The 20,000-nt window shown below is 48.1% G+C and overlaps 1 protein-coding gene across 1 annotated transcript in view; it reads left to right on the top strand.

Moving 5' to 3' along the window:
* Positions 1 to 20,000, top strand: part of rev3l (REV3 like, DNA directed polymerase zeta catalytic subunit) — a 30,548-nt gene that overhangs the window by 7,394 nt on the left and 3,154 nt on the right. Inside the window, 23 exon segments of the mRNA XM_066677950.1 lie at positions 1,120 to 1,309; positions 2,071 to 2,145; positions 2,397 to 2,557; positions 3,710 to 3,818; positions 4,022 to 4,116; positions 4,385 to 4,489; positions 5,076 to 5,160; positions 5,741 to 5,883; positions 5,994 to 6,122; positions 6,659 to 6,887; positions 7,132 to 7,274; positions 7,394 to 11,279; positions 11,399 to 12,300; positions 12,607 to 12,695; positions 13,545 to 13,670; positions 13,761 to 13,953; positions 14,122 to 14,233; positions 15,043 to 15,158; positions 15,719 to 15,837; positions 16,713 to 16,831; positions 17,044 to 17,185; positions 19,098 to 19,342; positions 19,681 to 19,789. Coding sequence (XP_066534047.1) covers positions 1,120 to 1,309; positions 2,071 to 2,145; positions 2,397 to 2,557; positions 3,710 to 3,818; positions 4,022 to 4,116; positions 4,385 to 4,489; positions 5,076 to 5,160; positions 5,741 to 5,883; positions 5,994 to 6,122; positions 6,659 to 6,887; positions 7,132 to 7,274; positions 7,394 to 11,279; positions 11,399 to 12,300; positions 12,607 to 12,695; positions 13,545 to 13,670; positions 13,761 to 13,953; positions 14,122 to 14,233; positions 15,043 to 15,158; positions 15,719 to 15,837; positions 16,713 to 16,831; positions 17,044 to 17,185; positions 19,098 to 19,342; positions 19,681 to 19,789 — 7,622 coding nt within the window.

The raw sequence follows: 20,000 nt of genomic DNA, 5'->3' as shown, positions 1-20,000 counted from the left end.
TGGTGGTGTATGTAGTGTGGTTGTAGTGTGTAGTGTGTGGTGGTGTCTGTAGTGTGTAGTATGTGGTGGTGTGTGTAGTATGTGGTTGTAGTATGTAGTGTGTGGTGGTGTCTGTAGTGTGGTTGTAGTGTGTTGTAGTGTGTAGTGTGTGGTGGTGTCTGTAGTGTGTAGTATGTGGTGGTGTGTGTAGTATGTGGTAGTGTGGTTGTAGTGTGTGGTGGTGTCTGTAGTGTGTGTGTGTGTGTAGTGTGTGGTGGTGTGTGTGTGTGGTGGTGTATGTAGTGTGTGTGTGTGTGGTGGTGTGTAAAAACATTTATGGAATGTTTACTGATTATTTACAGAATATTTACTCATTATTCAAGGAAAAAAGAAACTTCTTTTAATCCCACCCACTCTTTTTCTCCTCTCGTTACACACTTCTCTCTCTCTCTCTCCTCAGTGTCTCTTCATTTTCTCTCACTTGTTCTCTGCTTTTACTTCTCTATCTCATTCTCTCTCACTTTGGCTGTCTACCATCTCTCTCTCTCTATATATATATATATATCTCTTCATCTCTCTCTTTCTCTCTCTCTCTCTCTCTCTCTCTCTCTCTTCCTTCCTTCATCTCTCTTTCTCTTCCTTCCTTCATCTCTATCTCTCTCTTCCTTCCTTCATCTCTCTCTCTCGCTCTCTCTCTCTTTTGCGTGCACCGTTGTCAGGGTGGTTGCTAAGCAACAGCTGCAGGTCATGCGTTGTGGGGATGCGTCTGAGTGAGCACGTGCAGCTTTGTGGCTTTGTGTTGCAGCTGTGTGTGTGTGTGTGTGTGTGTCAAATTCACCTTTATGTACATGACACCTGTTAAATTGAATGCAACACTTTGTTTTTTGATGCTGAGAAATAAGCAAATAAATAAACAAGACAGAAGAGTGCAGTGTGTGAACCTCTAACCAGTCACAGCCTTTACTGTCTGTGTGTGGTTTCCTCCGTTACCACGGCAACACCCTGCGTGTTCATCTGTTTGACCAATCACAGCCCGGTGTGTGTGTGTAAACTGGCTGGTCGGCTCAGATTGGTTTTCTAAACTGCATACTCACTCACTGTATCTCTGTCTTTCTCCCCCCACCACCTGTCTCTCTGTAGGTCAGAAGACATGTCTCCACCTGCATGGTGTCCTGCCGTATATTTATGTTCCATACGACGGGCTCGGGCCGCTGTCGGAGCGTTACCTGAGGCAGGTAGCGTACAGCATCGACAGAGCCCTGAACATCAGCCTGGGAAGCCCCGCCTCCTCCGCCCAGCACGTCTACAAGATCACTGTAGTGTCTGGAATGTACGTACACAAGCCCCGCGCCCTCCAGTCCACACATCTACATAAAACCACCCCTCTAAACAGAACCCCACCTCCTCTGCACAGCCCGTCTACGAGATCAGATAGTGCCTGGCATATATGTAAACAAGCCCTGCCCCTTCCCATCTGCACATCTACATAAACCCACCCCTCTACTGAAGTCCTGCCCCTTCAATCAGTGCTTCTATATGAGCCCCACCCCTCCAACAGACACATACACAAACATCTACATAAGCCCGCCTCTCCAATACAAAATGCCTTAGCTCCGCCCCATTCAGCATTTCTGCATAAACCCTGCCTTTCCAACTAACACTCCCTGCCAATGCAAAGCAATCGTGTACTCATCTGTCTCTCTCTCTCTCTCTGTCTATCCCCCTTTGTGTATCTCTCTCTGTCTCCCCACTCTCTCTCTCTCTCTCTCTCTCTCTCTCTCTCTCTCTCTCTCTCTCTCTCTGTTTCTCCCCCCTACCTCTCTCTCTCTCTCTTCCCCCTCTTTCTCTCTCTCTATCCCCCTTTGTGTATCTGTCTCTATCTCTCTATCTCTCTCTCTCCCCCCTCTCTCTCTCTCTGTCTCTCTCCCTCCCTCTCTGTCTCTCTCCCTCCCTCTCTGTCTCTCTCCCTCCCTCTCTGTCTCTCTCCCTCCCTCTCTGTCTCTCTCCCTCTCTCTCTGTCTCTCTCTCTGTCTCTCTCTCTGTCTCTCTCTCTCTCTCTCTCTCTCTCTCTCTCTCTCTCTCTCTCTCCAGGCCGTTCTATGGGTTCCACGCTCAGGAGAAGCTGTTTATGAAGATTTATCTCTACAGTCCACAGATGGTTAAAAGGTCTGTTTTCAGACAGAGAGATAAATTAACTTCATTTATTAGAGCGGGGTGAGGGAGAGTGTGTGTGTGTGTGTTATTTTTAGCTCCTAAGTTGTAGTCCGTCACTCAGACGTTTATTGCTGCTGCATAGAACCCGAGAACTACAGACACAGACGGTAGAGAGGGCTTTGTTTGGCCAGTGAGGGGCAGTGTTTCCAGATGCTAATGCTGTGTGTGTGTGTGTGTGTGTGTGTGTGTGTGTGCGCGCGCAGAGTGTGTGAGTTGTTACAGGGTGGTGCTGTGATGAATAAGTGTTTTCAGCCTCACGAAGCTCACGTCCCCTTCCTGCTTCAGCTCTTCATCGACTACAACCTCTACGGCATGAACCTCATCAACCTGTCTGCAGTGCGCTTCCGCAGACGCAAACACACGGGTAATACACACACACGCGCGCACACACGGCCAAAAGTGTGTGGTCACCTTACACCCACACCTGTTTGGGCTTTCCTGTTGTAAAATACTGTGACAGCTCTGGACGATACGAGCACAAATCAATATCACGATTAACTGAACATTTGACCTCGATTACGATTAAACAAAGCAGTATTTAGTTGTTGTTTGTCTCTCAGTTCCCTGTCGAGGCTCGTGCTGTAAACACACTCCAGTGTTAAAGGTGGGGTGTGTGTCTCTGATGCGGCTGGGAGCTCCGTCTCTGCGTCTGAGCCGTGCTCTGTTCGTATTCGGTGTGTGATTGTGTTCAGTGTGAAACAGACCGGGGGATTCACTTCGGTCTGAAACTGGTTTATCTCAGTGTTTACATTTGACTCCTTTGCGTTCGGTGTCTTCACTAAAGTCAGACCACGTCCAAACCACAGACGCAGCGTTTCTCTTTGCTATGAGCTCCAGTCGCTCGGTCCGCCTCCGTGTTTAGGTTCTCCTCCGTGTGGCTGACTGGACGGGGCAGAGTTACGTGACCACGGCGCGGTAGTGTGTGTTTAAGGGACGGTTCATGAACACACAGCAGGGACGTATTCACAGAATTAACAAAGAGGATGAACAGAATTAAAATCTAAGTAGATATAGGTCAATTACGTTGATTTAGAAGTACTGAATATTGATTTTAAATACATCTTTGATTAATTGCCCAGCCTATGATTGTACCAGGTCCAGAGTCTTCCTTTCACACAGCGGCAGGTTTCTGTGTCAGGAGAGTTCTGTCAGCGGGAAATATTCCACGTGCTTTAGGCATGGGGTGGCACCGTGCAGGAGTTGCTCTGGAACATCCACGGCTCTGTTCACATGAGCTCACTCTGACTTTACCTGGAGCGTTTACTCCTGGAAACATCTGGCACATGTGAAAGGGGCGCTAGATGAGAGAGAGAGAGAGAGAGAGGGAAAAGGAAAAAGCCATTCCAGACAGAGTTAGTAAAGCAGGAAGATACCACCCAGAGATTAACAGGCCACGCCCACTCTAAATAATCCTTTGTTACATGCCACGCCCACTTCACCCTGAACATACCTCACTGTTAATCCCTCACATTTATTGTTCTCTCTCTCTCTCTCTCTCTCTCTCTGTGTGTCTTAGAGAGTAACAGTGTGTTGGAGAACAAGAGCCCATTTAAAGGTTCCTCCAAACTCAGTGACAGTGTTCTGGGGGGAACCTACGCTCGGTGGGATGAGGAGAACTTACCCAGGTTACACAACATCTCATACACATACACACACACACACACTGTCTCTCTCTCTCTCACACACACACACATATATACACACACGCTGTCTCTTTCTCACACACATTAATTCAGATCACATCAGTTCATGAATATGTTATTAGAAATGCTTTTTAACGAACACCTTTGGGGTGTGTGTGTGCGCGCGCGTGTGTCTGTATGTGCAGCTCTCTGGTTGTAGAAGACGTGGAGAGGGTGAGTGTGTGTGAGCTGGAGGCCGACGCTGTGGCTGCAGACGTTCTGAATCGGCTGGAGATCGAGAGTAAGATTCTCGCAGTAAAAAGATTTATTAACCTTTAACTTTTATTAATAACTCATCAGAGCTTTCACAGAGAAGACAAAAAACTAACAGCTAGAGGAACCACAGGAAGAGAAATATAAAGAGTGAGAAACACAAACTCCAGTTAAATGTTATTTTATAAAATGTTAAAGGGCCAGTTCGGCCACAACTCCTGCATTATATGGTGTTCCTTTAAAGCTGTTTCTTTGACAGGGAAGTAAACTTTATATGACTGTGTGTGTGTGTGTAGATCAGATTGGCAGGAACCCTGGGCTTCAGGCGATCTGGGAGGATGAGAAACAGAGGAGGAGAGAGAGAAACGAGAACTCACAGATAGAGACTCCTCAATCTCAGGGTAAAGAGCAGAATTAAAATCACAATCCACTCTCTGTCCACTCTGTGAGACACTCCTCCCTCGTTGGTCCACCTTGTAGATGTAAAGTCAGAGACAGTAGCTCATCTGTCGCTGCACAGTGTGTGTCGCTCGTCCTCTAGTCCTTCATCAGTGACACAGGACGCTGTCGGCTGGATGTTTTTGGTCGGTGGACTGTTCTCGGTCCAGACACTGAGGGGTTTAAAAACTCCAGCAGCACTGCTGTGTCTGATCCACTCTACACCAGCACAACACACACTAACACACCACCACCACGTCAGTGTCACTGCAGCGCTGAGAATGATCCACCACCACATCACACCTGCTCTGTGGGGGTCCTGAGCGCTGAGGAACAGGGGGAAAGGGGGGTGATAAAGTATGCAGAGCAACAAGTGGCCTACAGTGTGTAAGTGTAGAACTATAGAGTGACCGGAGTGGACAATGAGGGGACAGTCTGTGTTCAGATGGACTGACTTTCTTCTCAGTGCTGTGTGTGTGTGTGTGTGTGTGAGAGAGAGAGAGAGAGATTGTAACCAAACTGGACAGTGATGTGTCCTCTCTGTCTCAGATCGTCCGAGTGTGGAGCAGGTGGAGAGCGAGAGGATCTTCATGAAGAGATTTAAAGAGATTCTCAGAGAAAACCAGTTCAATCTGTGAGTGTCTCCTTCACAACCTGCTCCCCAGAACACAGAGTGAGACCGAGAGTGAGAGATCAAGACAGGGAGAACGAGAGAGAGGACTGAAAAAGAGAGAGAGAGAGAGAAATGGATAGTAATAGTAAAGGGAGAGACGGGACAAAACAGAGAGAAGGACAGAAAAACAGTAACAGTATGAGAAAGACAAAATGATGAGAAGAGGACCGAGAGGGAGAGAAACAGAGGGAACATTGCACAGAAAATGGGGGATTGGAGGAAGTGAGATGAGGAGAGAGTAAAGGGAGAGTTGGGGTAAAATACAGCGAGACAGACAGAGAAGTAACATGAGAAAGGCAAAATAAAGAGGATAAGAGATAGAGAGAGACATAAGAGAAAGGAGGAGACCAAAACAGAGTGGAACTGAGAGAGAGGTTTCAGAAGATGTTTTAATCAGTGCTGAGTCTCCAGAGTGCAGGCACTCCCTAAGCTCTGAGGTCATTAGGAGGAAGATTAATTAACACTCTCTCTCTCTCGACTGAGCTGAACCCGTTTTATTCACTGGGAGCTGATCCGGGATCTGTGTTTTTTCTCTCCCCAGGACTCAGAGTTGTTCTGTAGAAGACGACAATGTTGATGATGAGTATTTCCCTGAGCTTTCACTCCACCCTGACGTCCTGAGCCCTGAGGCCCCGCCCCCTATACCTGCCAGCCAGGTGGAGCTGCATCATGCCACGCCCCCAGGTGAGAGCCCCACGAACCTAAATGATTGGTTGTTTTCATGATTCACAATTTGGAAATTTCAAGGGACAAGTGTCCCCCTCTGTCCCTGTCCCCCTCTTGCTGTGTTCTAGATAATAAAAGATCAGGTGCGAAGGAGTCAGAAGTGGCGGTTGTGGATGAAGAAGCAATTCTGAGTTTGTTGGAAAGCAGTCAGACCTTCCTCCCTCTGTCTCAGAGATCCAACCAGTCCGTTATACTCGGTACCTTTCCTCATTCCTGTTGTAAATACTCTCAGGTGGAACATGGGCAGGTAAAACACCTGTCACAGTTTGGTTGGCCACTGCTGATCTCTCCTCAGTGCCTCAGTGCTGAAGTTCATTTAGAACCATGGCTGTTACAGAACATTTCACAACATCTCTACAAAAATTAGTCCTCTAAAAAAAATAGTCCTGTCTAGGCTTGTCACAATAGCTATTTATGGTGGCCGATATATTGTCTCAGAAATGTTGAAATATATCCAAAATAAGTAAAACACAAATAATATATAACCACTGTTTTTAAACAAATCCACACAATGGCTCAGAGAGAGCAGAGAAAATAAGAGAACAGAACAGAGTGACCAGCTAAAACACTGGAGAACTTTATTCTTCTGTAAACACAGTGGACAAGCGACAATCACTGAGGAAGCGTCTGTATATTGTACGATAAACCAATAATGTGATAGGTCTAATCCTGTCTTATCTTCAGGAAAGTCACTCCTAATTCTCACTGGAAGTGTTGCCTTCTTGGTTTTCAGACAACAGCCAGGACCAGGCCATGGTCGACCTGCTCGAGAGTCTTGCAGACGACGGATTTCACAGAGATTTATCTAGATCCGGTTCCGTACGGCAGCTGTCAAACAGCGCCAACTGCCCATACAACAGCGATGAAGAGGAGGCGGTGCCAGAGCTGGAGAGGGAGGAGACAGAGCTTAGCATGTTAATGTCACAAAGATGGGACTGTGAGGGTCCAGGACTATCGGCCCGGTACGGTCCTCTTTGGTCCTTATACTTTTGAGTTTTTGGTACTTTGGTTTTGCTTTTTCTTTCAAGCTGTAGTCTCTAAACATTACACATAATTATTTTGGTGTTGTTTTCCATTTTCGTACATTTTTAAGCTTTGTGTGTGTAATTATTTGCTGGACACATGCAGTCCAGTAAACCTCACACTTTAAAACGTTTAGATTACGGCTGTCTGCTGTGGACTGATGTTTAATGTGCCTTTTTGCAGATTGACTACGAGGGATGCAAACGAAAGTTGGAGTGAAGAGCAGCATGACTCCTCAGATGAAGAGATGGACTGGAGTGGAAACAATGATCTCTTCGCTGATCTCTCCATTCCCCAGCTGGACGGGGCTGCGGATGAGAATAGTGGTATGTGTTTATATGCTTTAAACACTGGAGCCACTAACTTTGCTGGTAATTTGCAGCAGTTTAGTGAGATATTTCAATATATATTTTTAAAATGTATCTATTTATATTTTGTTTTGCAGATTCTTCATTACCTGAAAAAGGACCCAGGACTCACCCTACTCTGGCAGCAAACGAGAATATCCTAAGAAGGAGAAACCACTTCCCGGGCGAAACTGTTCACCTCGAACCTACCTCCTCGGCTAAAGTTCTTCTCAACTGCCAAAGTCCAGAATACAGACCATCCCTCTTACTGGAAAAGGAGGAAACTGCAGACAAGGCTCAAGATAAGAGTCAAGAGGCCAGTGACGGGTTAAAAGTGAATAAAGAGATCCTCTACATTCCCCCGGTCAAGCACCCAATCCCCTGTAACACAGAGAATGTGTCACAGATTGGTCCTGAAAAGGCAAGTGTGCATCCTCTCTACAGCAGTGAGGACAAAGCCAGTCCCCTAACGCAGCCTGATCCGGAGCGCTTAGGCTTCGGAAGCTCAAAACTCCCCCAAAGCTGGAAAAAGTACACAAGCATCACACATTCTGAGGCAAACCACATTTCTCTCTTTCAGAATCACAGAGGTATTTCACTTAGCTACTCAGAGCTCAGGAGCTCTACTTCCAAAACTGAGCAAGAACAAAACCAGAAGGACCCCAGAAGCCCAGCAGGGAGGCCCAGGGACGATATAGAGGCCCTGGCACCTCAGGAAGGTGAACTGGGCCAAGGCAGTGAGGAAGGAGATCTTGGGGAGCTTAAGATCAGATATGAGGACTACCAAGAAAACAAAACAGAACGCACCATAGTGGCCCAACAGGAAGCACACTACAAGTTCTTCCCCAGTGTTATTCTCTCCAACTGCCTCTCAAGGCCCATGAAGAAGCAGGTTGGAAGCAAGGCTGTAGATGGCTGTTGTAGCTTGGATCATCCGGAGCAGCGAAGATCAAGGTTGAAGCTGAACAAGAGGAGGAACAGTCCAGTAAGTCTAATGACGACAAATATGGTGGAAAACCCCCAAACGCCCAAAAGTGAGAATGTCCCAGAGCCTACCACAGACACTACTGCTGTCTCACCAGCCCAGACAAATGAGGAAATCATGGAGAAAGTCAAGACAGAAAACCAGGACCTTACCAATCCTGATCCATCTATGGACAAATGTTCAGCCGAGGCTTCTTTAGAGGATAAAGTGATGGATCTTCCTGCCAAATTAACTTGCACCAATGTGTCAAGTTTGCCAGGGAGCAAGTACACCCTGCGCACCAAACGCAAGGCCATCAGTTACGATAGTGACGACGCAGATCATTCAAGTTCTCGTTCTTTCAAGCAAGCCCCGTTACGCCGAGACAACGTCAAGGAAAACAGTGTGATCGCTGGTGCTCAGAAAAAGAGGAGGCTGTCGAAAAAAGAGCCACCAATCATCATCAAATACATCATAATCAACAGGTTCAAAGGGCAGAAAAACATGTTGGTAAAGATGGCCAAGATCAATGCAGATGAGCAACAGGTTTTACTGACACAGGAGAAGCTTGAGCAATACAGCAAACTCGCCCCTCTGAAAAGTTTCTGGCCTAAGGTTCCAGAGTCGACAGCTGTCAAATACCCTCTTCCAGAACCAAAGGTAAAGAAACACCCCAAACGGAAGACCAAGGTTATCCCCACCCCAGGGAAAGTCAGCAGCTCCACAAAACCAAGAGGTATTCAGGGCAGTAAGATCAGAAAGACTAAAAGGGTGAAAACAGAGCTGGATTTGCCGAAACTTTCTCTTCCTTGGCCGAGCTATAGTGACCAAACTGATGACTTCTGCAAGGAGTATTCGGATGTAATGGCGGAGTTGGGTTATCTCTCAGAAAGAGCTCCCAGTCCCACTGATTCAACTCCACCTCGCTGTTGGTCTCCCACTGAACCCTTTTTTGAGTCAAGTGGCAATGAACACTTGATAAACCCTCATAGTGATCCTTGTCTGTCCTCACCCTATGAAGGATTGTCCGCAAACTTTTACGGCAGAGGTGTTCGTAATAGAAACAAGATGTCTAGGTCCAGAAAGACTTCCACCATGAGCCCAAAACGAAAAACAAAAACCACTAGTAAGTCTAGTGTTGAGGGGGACTCTAAAGTAACTGCAGACTCTTCAGCAAAAAGCACTCGCAGAATTTCAAGAAAACCAAAGAAAGACACTGAAAGTAAGGAACCAACCAATGTTGGCGATGCCACTAAAAAGACCAGGCGATCACGTAAGAAAAAGCAGCTCGAGTTGGCTAACCTCTCTGAGATTGTCGAATCAAAGGTTGGTTCGCAATCCGTTCTATCAGGTGAGGAACTTCCTCCCACACAGGTTTCATCCGATGATCTGACACCCTACCAGCATCCAGATTCCACCCAGAGGAATCCTAAACTCAGTGTTTCAACATCAGAAGACCCGCCAACTACTGAACCAAAGTCAGAGGCATGGAAAACTAGCATTGGTGACGTATTTGGCTTTAATGTGATTGTGACAAATGAGCAAGATTCACAGTCTGCTCTGAACTCTGCTAATCCATTTGTTGCCAAATCTCTAAATACTGTCCTCTCACCAGCTGCTAAAACTACTGGACAGCCTTGTTCAGTCATAACATACAGCAGATCCACCTCAAGATCTGAAAGTGTAAGTCAAGACAATCCATATGAGTTTACATCAGATCCTTCCGGAGCAGAGCACAGTCCTAAAGCTATACAGCTTTCCCAAACTGCCTCAAAGACTCCTGGTAAATCAAGGCGACGGCCTCCCAAAAAAAAGGATATGGGAGAAAATGCAGGGTTAGGGCCAGGTCCTCCTGAATTTATGGCATCAGTGAATGTCACAACAGACGGACCTCAAAAAGATCAAGCCAACCTCCAGTTGCTGCCAAGAAATGGAGATGTGCCGTCACGTCCAGAGATGCCTTCAGGCCTTGCTGTCCTGAAGAAACTGCTCCAGAAGAGGCAGTTGAAATGTGGAGACACAGTTGTACCAGAGAGTGTGTCTTCTCTTAAGCAATCTTCAGATGCTGCCAAACCTAAAAGGGCACCTTCTTCCACACCCAGGAAGCCCAGGATCCCAAGAACTCAGGTGCCAAAAGAGTCAAAGTCAAGGAGCCGGAAAGGTAAGAATGTTAAACCGAATAGCCCTGTCAAACCAGAAGCTCCTCTTTCAGATGGGAGTCCTGGGTTTTTGTCGGATCCTGGTTTTGACAGCTGCTACTCCATTGAAGATAGCTTATCTCCGGAGGTTCCTCATAACTACAGCTTTGACATCAATGCTGTTGGCCAGGCTGACTTCTCTGGTCTGTATTCCGGTAACAGGTTTGTTCTGACAGACAAGAGCTTGCCTCAGAAGTTCCTTAGTGATGTCAAGCAGGAGGCTGTATCCACTCCGCATTTGGAGAACGGCAACAAGCAAGAGAAGGTGCTAGATGCTCAGGAAGGCTCCTTGCATGAATCGGCATGGCGGAAGCCCACATCTCTTAGCCCTGAACTATTTGACAAATCCTGTGGTGGGAACGGGGAAAGTTTCCCCAACGAGTTCTCTCTATCACTTTTGGACTCTGAGAAGCTTTTGAGAAGTAGAGAGTGGGGAATCTCTCTTGCTAAAAAGCATGGGAGTCATTTTCAAGACTTTCAGTGTGAGAAGAGTGACCTGTTATACGGTCTAGATCCCTTCATCCCCCTCACCTCAGCGTCTTTTGCTTTTAACGGAGTGTCTCCCACAGGCGACTTGTTAGACGGAAATGATGCATTTACGTCAACAACTCCCAGTAGCTCCCCACGATCAGTCAGCTCTCTGTCACAGCTGAGGAATGGCAGTCAGGCTCAGAAGAGTGCAGGAGCTCACATCCTCAAACCCCTGATGTCCCCTCCAAATCGGGAGGAGATTCTCACCACTTTGGTGGAGTTGGATCTTTCAGAGGCTAAATACCAGGAGCCTTTCTGCAGTGATCCTTCTGATGTACCTTTGAAACCAAGGTAAGAGTCAAATTAAGTTTGAGTCAATATTACTGTGCTTGTTTTCATCAGGTAGATTTGTTTGTAAAATTTATATTGAGACCTGTCAAGAAGTATTGCATGTATTTCTTTCTGCACAGAGAGATCGGTGGACGCAAGCTGGTGTTGGAAACGAGACTAGTGAAAGATCTGCCCGAGTTCAGTAGCGATTTGTCTCAAGAGGGTCTGCAGTTCTGGAAAACGGCATTTTCTGCCATGACATGTCCAGGGTCCTTGCACTGCCAGGGCACAGACCCATCAAAAAACATCAAAGACCAAAAAGACAGGAGTGTGTCCCCCAGCAGCGATTCCAAAGTGATACTGTTGCCCTGCAAAAGCGCTCCGACCCGGGAACGGGTTCAGCTTTGGCTCCAAGCAAAGAGACAATATGAGTGCCTTCAGAAGGAGAGGAAAATAAATGGGATTAATACTATAAAGCTGGTGCTGGACCAGGGCAGCAATGAGAACGAAGACCGCAAGTTTCCTCAGTGTGAAGAGCTGGAAAAGTCTCACATTTCACCTCTGTCTCAAAGACAAGATGAGGGTTCAGAAAGAGTGTCTGCCTTGCAGGCTCTTAGAAGGAAAAAGCTAAGTTTGTCACTCCATATATCACCAGTAGGAGCTACACCTGACAACAGCCCAAAAGACAAGACACGGGTCAAAGAACTAGACGATGGAGAGAGGGATTCCATGAAACCACACGCTTCTCCAGACTCACCTGAGCTGCCAACATGGCAACAGGCAAAGGATCAGAGTTTGGGTCGAGTGGATCCGGAATTAGCCGCAGGGTCAGAGTCTCCTAGACTCCGAGGATCTGTCAGATCCCCCTGCGAGTCGCCAGATAGCTGTAAGCCAAAGCAGGTACTCACTCCCTCTCCATTTCCTCGGAAATCCCAGGATGAGGATGTCTCCAGCCCCTTCATGCTCCACAGCACCCCCGTCCTCAGCCGGAGGAGGAGCAGAGGCGACACAGAGCTGGACTGGAGCCCTCCTTTAGCAGAAGGTAAATCTAGAAATCTGGAATTGTGACAGTCCTGTTTCATACAGGTGTCTGGACTTTAAACCTTGATGAGGCTGTTGGTTTTTAATTCTGGATTTGCCATTCCACCTTAGAGCACTTTTATTATGCTGCTTGTATAAGCTGCAATGTTTAAGATTGAATGGTGGAATTGGCACAGATTTGTCTGTGGAAACCGTGAAAGGTTTATATTATATATATAAGAAAAAAAGAATAGCATGTGAACTTTGACGCCACAGACACTCAGTCGTTCAGGGTAACAGGGAATACTTCAGAATGTTTTGTTTGCAGACATGGAGCCAAAGTCTAGGAGGGCGCAGCAGAGGAGGAACAGCAACACCGATGCTTTGAGGAGAGTCCTCCTGACCACGCAGATGAAGGTAATTGGGCTTAAGAATGAGTAAAAGGTTATAAAATGATACAGGTGCCGTTTTGTTACAGTGTGTGATTTTTGCGACACTGTTCAGAGTGTCCAGAGGGAATGTATTTAACAAGAAAAACCTCACTAAGTTCAAGTTTAGTGGAATTTGACAAACAAACTAACCCTCAGCTAGGCCCTTCACAATAATCTCATTACTGGTTTAGTCGTACGATACATACCTCAGTTTGTTTACTGTGTGGTAAAGTGTTTCAGCCGCTCGCTCTGTTCTGTTCTCTGGTTTTCTTCGCTCTGTTCTGGAGCCATTATGAGGATTTGTTTAAAAACATTAGCTTTATTTTATTTATTTAGTAAATGTAAACGTTTTGTTATATTCCAAATGCAACGTCTGAATAGTCGTAATAAGTAAACTGTAGCTGAAAGCTCATTGCTCTTGAAAGGGGTTATATTAGCATTATATAGGTGGCATTTAATGGTCTTAAAGTGACAGTAAAATCATTTATGGGAGAATTTATCGAACACAGACGTGACTGTGGTGACAGGCCTGTCCTCGACCAATAGAGCTGCTGCTTTGACTGTGACCTGGAGGGTAGGTCCGGAGCGGGGGAACCCTGCTCTAAGCTGATTATAAAACACACAGTAAAAGTGCGGTGGCCTGGAGTTGTGTCACCATTGTCCTGCAGAGCGACACACACTGCAGCCGTCTGGTGTGACCACGGCTTAATGAGAATACACACCTCTCAGCTCTGAAAGACACGTCCTCCTCCTGATCAGCCAGCAGCTCCCTCGCTCCAGACCTGCGCGGTTTCTGTCTGGAACAGTGTGATGATAACCCTCTCTCCTCCTGCAGAACCAGTTCACAGGGCTGAACGTCCCCAAGAGGGAGAACTCTCAGATCGAGGGTCCGTCCATCTGTAACTCGTATGGTTTTAAAGTCAGCATGCAGAACCTGCAGGAGGCCAAAGCTCTGCACGAGGTGGGGAACACGTCTGTCTCAGATTAAACCCGTTGGATCTGGGTTTCTTTTGCTGTGATGTTTTATGTTCTTTCTCCTGCTGTTCCTCAGGTCCAGAACCTGACGGTGATGTGCATGGAGCTGCACTCTCGAACTCGCCGAGATCTCGAGCCAGATCCGGAGTTTGATCCGGTTTGTGCCTTATTTTACTGCCTCAGCTCTGACGGCTCACTCCCAGAATCCGACAGCAGACAGATCACAGGAGCCGTCCTCGTCGATAAGGACTGCCACACTCCGCGGGAAGGTCAGGAAGGTTTCAGGAAGTGTGCAGGGGAATCTGGTTTAAATATAATACAAATATATTCAGTTCATCATCGTCTCCTCGTCTGTTTACTATCTCACTAAGTTCCAGCCAGAAGAGTTCACATATCTTTCCTGTTTGACTTTAATTTAGCTGTCTGCTCTGCTGCAGGTTCCAGGAGCACGGCGCCCCTGCTGGTCAGGTCTGGAGTTACAGGGCTGCAGGTCGGTTACGCCGCGGACGAGAAGGAGCTGTTTGAAGAATTCTGCAGCATCATCAGGAAGTAAGAACAGGAAACAAAGTGTGGTTCTTTAGAGAATGAACTCATTCATTCACTTTTATTTCAATTCTGAGTACATTAATGTTGACTCATTTATAATGCAGCTGAGATAACCCATAAAATGAGAAGATGAATTTATATAACAAATGAGGATGAATTACAGTATTTAAACTAAACAAACCGTATAAAATAGTAAAAATGATTAAAACGCAATGAGCAAAAATGTAGGTAATGAATAAAAAAGTAAACAACAGTAGAAATATAAAAAATACTTCACAAATAACTAAAATAAAAATAAATAAATAGTAAATAACCAAATGGGGCAGAGCTTAGTACTTCCCTGTTTTGTTTGTCAGGACCAAAGGAATCCAGGGAAAATTTAAACTCTACGACTCACAGGGTGGAAAAATCCTTTAATGCAAGTGTTTTCCTTCGCTGTAGCACCCCCTTAAGGCTAATAGACTACTACCTACGGACCCATCTCCAGGGTTTAGTCTGTAAAGAACAATTAAAAAATTACAATAAAATTCCTAACAATTACAATAGGGTTTAAAGCACTGTGATCAAAGCCCTAATAAAAGAATAGCTAAAGTAATACAGGAAGTAAAAGTATGAACAAAAAATACTGTTAACAAAAGTCAAATAAAACAGGGTCAGGATGTGATTCCTTATTAATAATAAAACTAAACATACAACTCTGAGGTCAGACACTGGTGTACGTATCACAGCACCCGGCCCCAGCGCTCTGATTGGCCGAGAGCCGTGTCAGTCATTAGACGGCGAGTGTGTAACCGTTTCTGCTCCGTGTTTAGATATGACCCGGACATTCTGGTGGGGTACGAGGTGCAGATGCGTTCCTGGGGTTATTTACTGCAGCGGGCGTCAGCGCTGGGTGTGGACCTGTGCCAGCAGCTCTCCAGAGTCCCAGGTACGTAGACTGTTACTCTTAGGTTTGTACAGTGTGTATAATCTCTGTGGAAAAAGGAGACGTGCTGGAGCAGCTGCACATGAGCCCAATGCTAAGAATCCTCTGATTGACAACCTTCACTTGGAGAAGTACAAACGTCTCACGTGATTATGTAATGAATCTGTGTTTGGTTTATGCTCTGTTCCCAGCTTAGACAGGAACACCACACTATACAATAAGAGTCCCCTACACTGTGCCCTGTTCTTCAGACACAGCTTGTGTCTACATCTGAAAGCTGCTTTGTCTGGTGTCCGTTGCACATTTTCATGCCACAGTCCCCTAGGTGAGCCGTGTTGTCTGGCTCTGATCGAGATGGGGTAAAGAATCTGCTGCCCTCCAATCAGAACCAGACAAGTTTCAGCCTACTCCCGCCTGATTGGCTAAAAATACCACAATTATTTACATAAAGTTCAGCTATGGTTTACTTTCCAGCGGAGCTCCCCTTCACCGTGAGCAGGGTACAGTGCACGAGGGCGTGTAATAAAACGTAATCCTGAGAATGTGAATGTTGTTGTGTTCAGGAGATGCGAAGGAGAACCGCTTTGCGGCAGAGAAGGACGAGTACGGCGCCGACACCATGTCGGAGATACACATCGTGGGACGCGTCACCATCAACCTGTGGAGAATCATGAAGACAGAGGTGTGCTGTGGGAACAGTCTGAGCATTTTCAGAGACGTCACAGGTTCTCACCTGGTGAAGTGGGAGTGAGGAGAAACACTGGTTTAACAGCTTTATTTATTCCATTTAGATGTTTATTTGAGAATAGCGTCACATTGGCACTGGAGCACATTGATAAGAAAATTAAATAATACCTCAGCACTTGGGATGGGTGGTATCCACACGTTTCCATACAGTCATACCGTCTCAAAATGTAAACGGTGTGTATGGTAGTACTGTGGAGGGTTGGTGCTGTCGATTGAGGGGTTTTCGGCACTGTGCAGTTCTCCATCCACACATCTGTATGATACCACCTTTATACAATTATTCTGTATTCATTTCAATCAATAATAATTAATACGTTATTGAATGCAGCACACTCTGCTCTTATGGGTTTGATACGCTCTGTCCATTCGGACCAAATCTGATTAAAGACCCATTTACAAATCGAGAGGCAGAAAGCTTTTCCGTTTTATGTAAATGTGATGTGTGATATTCGCCCAGTCGTCCTCTGCAGGGCGCTCTACTTAGTAACTGCCTTTTTACTGGCAGCTGAAAGTATCAGAGCCGGTTTTATCTCAGGTTTAACAGCTGGAAGCGTCCACCCTGAGACCTCGTCCACGAGAATAACTGAGTTTTCAAAGCGTTTCATCGTCTCCGCTGTTTACAGGAGGTGATGATGTGCCTTTAATAAGGCTTCCCTTTGGCTGCGAAGGCTTTATGTTTAGAGTTACAGTGACCTTCAGAGTGTTTGTTTTTGGTGCAGCACTGATATAAACTAACTGCTACTTTAGATATAATCATTTAAAGTGTGTGTGTGTGTTTGTTTTTATTTTATTTTATTTTTTTCCCCACAGGCCGCTTTGAATAACTACACTTTTGAGAATGTAGCGTTCCACCTGCTGCACCAGCGTTTCCCTTTATACACACCGCGCACTCTCTCCGACTGGTTCGACCACAACACACACCTGTACAGGTACGTCCCTTCAGTCACTCAGAACACGTTATAATAGTCATATTACCTGTACAGGTGAGATTTCTCTTACAGACAACACCTTAATAATGAATGTAATTCAGACGCTGGATTTGAGTCCTGTAACTGACGCAGTATAATCTGCTGCTGCAGGAGACTATACTTTCTGAAATACAGGACAATGTGGATATTAAGTGTGTGTGTGTGTGTGTCAGGTGGAAGGTTATAGATCACTATGTGAGTCGAGTGTGTGGAGTGATGCAGCTCCTCCAGCAGCAGGACATCGTGGGTCGCACCAGTGAATTTGCTCGAGTCTTTGGCATCCAGTTCTACCACGTTCTCACACGGGGGTCTCAGGTATCATTACACCACCGCCCCGTCCTCACCCGGGGGTCTCGGGTATCATTACACCACCGCCCCGTCCTCACCCGGGGGTCTCGGGTATCATTACACCACCGCCCCGTCCTCACCCGGGGGTCTCGGGTATCATTACACCTCCGCCCCGTCCTCACCCGGGGGTCTCGGGTATCATTACACCTCCGCCCCGTCCTCACCCGGGGGTCTCGGGTATCATTACACCTCCGCCCCGTCCTCACCCGGGGGTCTCGGGTATCATTACACCTCCGCCCCGTCCTCACCCGGGGGTCTCGGGTATCATTACATCACCGCCCCGTCCTCACCCCGGGGGTCTCGGGTATCATTACACCTCCGCCCCGTCCTCACCCGGGGGTCTCGGGTATCATTACACCTCCGCCCCGTCCTCACCCGGGGGTCTCGGGTATCATTACACCTCCGCCCCGTCCTCACCCGGGGGTCTCGGGTATCATTACACCTCCGCCCCGTCCTCACCCGGGGGTCTCGGGTATCATTACACCTCCGCCCCGTCCTCACCCGGGGGTCTCGGGTATCATTACACCACCGCCCCGTCCTCACCCGGGGGTCTCGGGTATCATTACACCTTCGCCCCGTCCTCACCCGGGGGTCTCGGGTATCATTACACCTCCGCCCCGTCCTCACCCGGGGGTCTCGGGTATCATTACACCTCCGCCCCGTCCTCACCCGGGGGTCTCGGGTATCATTACACCTCCGCCCCGTCCTCACCCCGGGGGTCTCGGGTATCATTACACCTCCGCCCCGTCCTCACCCGGGGGTCTCGGGTATCATTACACCACCGCCCCGTCCTCACCCCGGGGGTCTCGGGTATCATTACACCACCGCCCCGTCCTCACCCGGGGGTCTCGGGTATCATTACACCACCGCCCCGTCCTCACCCGGGGGTCTCGGGTATCATTACACCTCCGCCCCGTCCTTACCCGCGGGTCTCGGGTATCATTACACCACCGCCCCGTCCTCACCCGGGGGTCTCGGGTATCATTACACCACCGCCCCGTCCTCACCCGGGGGTCTCGGGTATCATTACACCTCCGCCACCGGCCTCACCCGGGGGTCTCGGGTATCATTACACCACCGCCCCGTCCTCACCCGGGGGTCTCGGGTATCATTACACCTCCGCCCCGTCCTCACCCGGGGGTCTCGGGTATCATTACACCACCGCCCCGTCCTCACCCCGGGGGTCTCGGGTATCATTACACCACCGCCCCGTCCTCACCCGGGGGTCTCGGGTATCATTACACCTCCGCCCCGTCCTTACCCGCGGGTCTCGGGTATCATTACACCACCGCCCCGTCCTCACCCGGGGGTCTCGGGTATCATTACACCTCCGCCACCGGCCTCACCCGGGGGTCTCGGGTATCATTACACCACCGCCCCGTCCTCACCCGGGGGTCTCGGGTATCATTACACCTCCGCCACCGGCCTCACCCGGGGGTCTCGGGTATCATTACACCACCGCCCCGTCCTCACCCGGGGGTCTCGGGTATCATTACACCACCGCCCCGTCCTCACCCGGGGGTCTCGGGTATCATTACACCACCGCCCCGTCCTCACCCCGGGGGTCTCGGGTATCATTACACCACCGCCCCGTCCTCACCCGAGGGTCTCGGGTATCATTACACCACCGCCCCGTCCTCACCCGGGGGTCTCGGGTATCATTACACCACCGCCCCGTCCTCACCCGGGGGTCTCGGGTATCATTACACCTCCGCCCCGTCCTCACCCGGGGGTCTCGGGTATCATTACACCACCGCCCCGTCCTCACCCCGGGGGTCTCGGGTATCATTACACCACCGCCCCGTCCTCACCCCGGGGTTCTCGGGTATCATTACATCACCGCCCCGTCCTCACCCGGGGGTCTCTCTCTCTCTCTCAGTACCGTGTGGAGTCGATGATGTTGCGTGTGGCGAAGCCGATGAACTTCATTGCGGTGACTCCGAGTGTGCAGCAGCGTGCCCAGCAGAGGGCGCCCCAGTGCATCCCGTTGGTTCTGGAGCCCGAGTCCCGGTTCTACAGTAACTCTGTGGTGGTGTTGGACTTCCAGTCCCTGTACCCCTCCATCGTCATCGCCTACAACTACTGCTACTCCACCTGCCTCGGGCACATCGACAGCCTCGGGACGTAAGACTCCGCCCCATAGTTCTTTATTATTTCAGGAGGGAGGGGGGAACAGAAGTTTAAAGTTGTTTTTATTTGTAGTGTACAACTGAGATTTTTAATACAACACACAGTTACAATGACAAAGGGGCAGGGAGTGTGTGACTTCTCAATCACACTTAAACACTACACACACTGGTGTACATAGTGATTTTAGTGTTAAACTTTGTCCTTTTTCCCCTTCTCTCTCTCTCTTTCTCTCTCTGTCTGTCTCTCTCTCTCTCTCTCTCTCTCTCTCTCTGTCTCTCTCTCTCCCTCTCTGTCTGTCTGTCTCTCTCTCGCTCTCTCTCTCTCTCTCTCAGGTCGGATGAGTTCCGGTTCGGTTGTACGTCTCTGAGGGTTTCCCCTGATCTCCTGTATCAGCTCCGTAATGAAATCACGGTGTCTCCAAACGGAGTGGCCTTTGTTAAGGTAAAGAGCGAGTGGTCCCTACAACATTTTTACTGACTGCAGCGCTAATCGTGCCCTAGCAACCACCTGGGAGTCCATAGAATCCACAGAATTATGAGTCAGGAATAGATTAGCATTTGATGAATAAATGTAACCAATTAATAAAGTTACAAAACATTTCTAACGTTAAATTGTTCTTGTGTATTTTCTGCTCTAAAACACACAGCATGGT

This window comes from Hoplias malabaricus, chromosome 7, assembly GCF_029633855.1.
Source record: "Hoplias malabaricus isolate fHopMal1 chromosome 7, fHopMal1.hap1, whole genome shotgun sequence".
Taxonomy (NCBI): Eukaryota; Metazoa; Chordata; class Actinopteri; order Characiformes; family Erythrinidae; genus Hoplias; species Hoplias malabaricus.
This window is presented reverse-complemented; position numbering and strand designations above follow the sequence as displayed.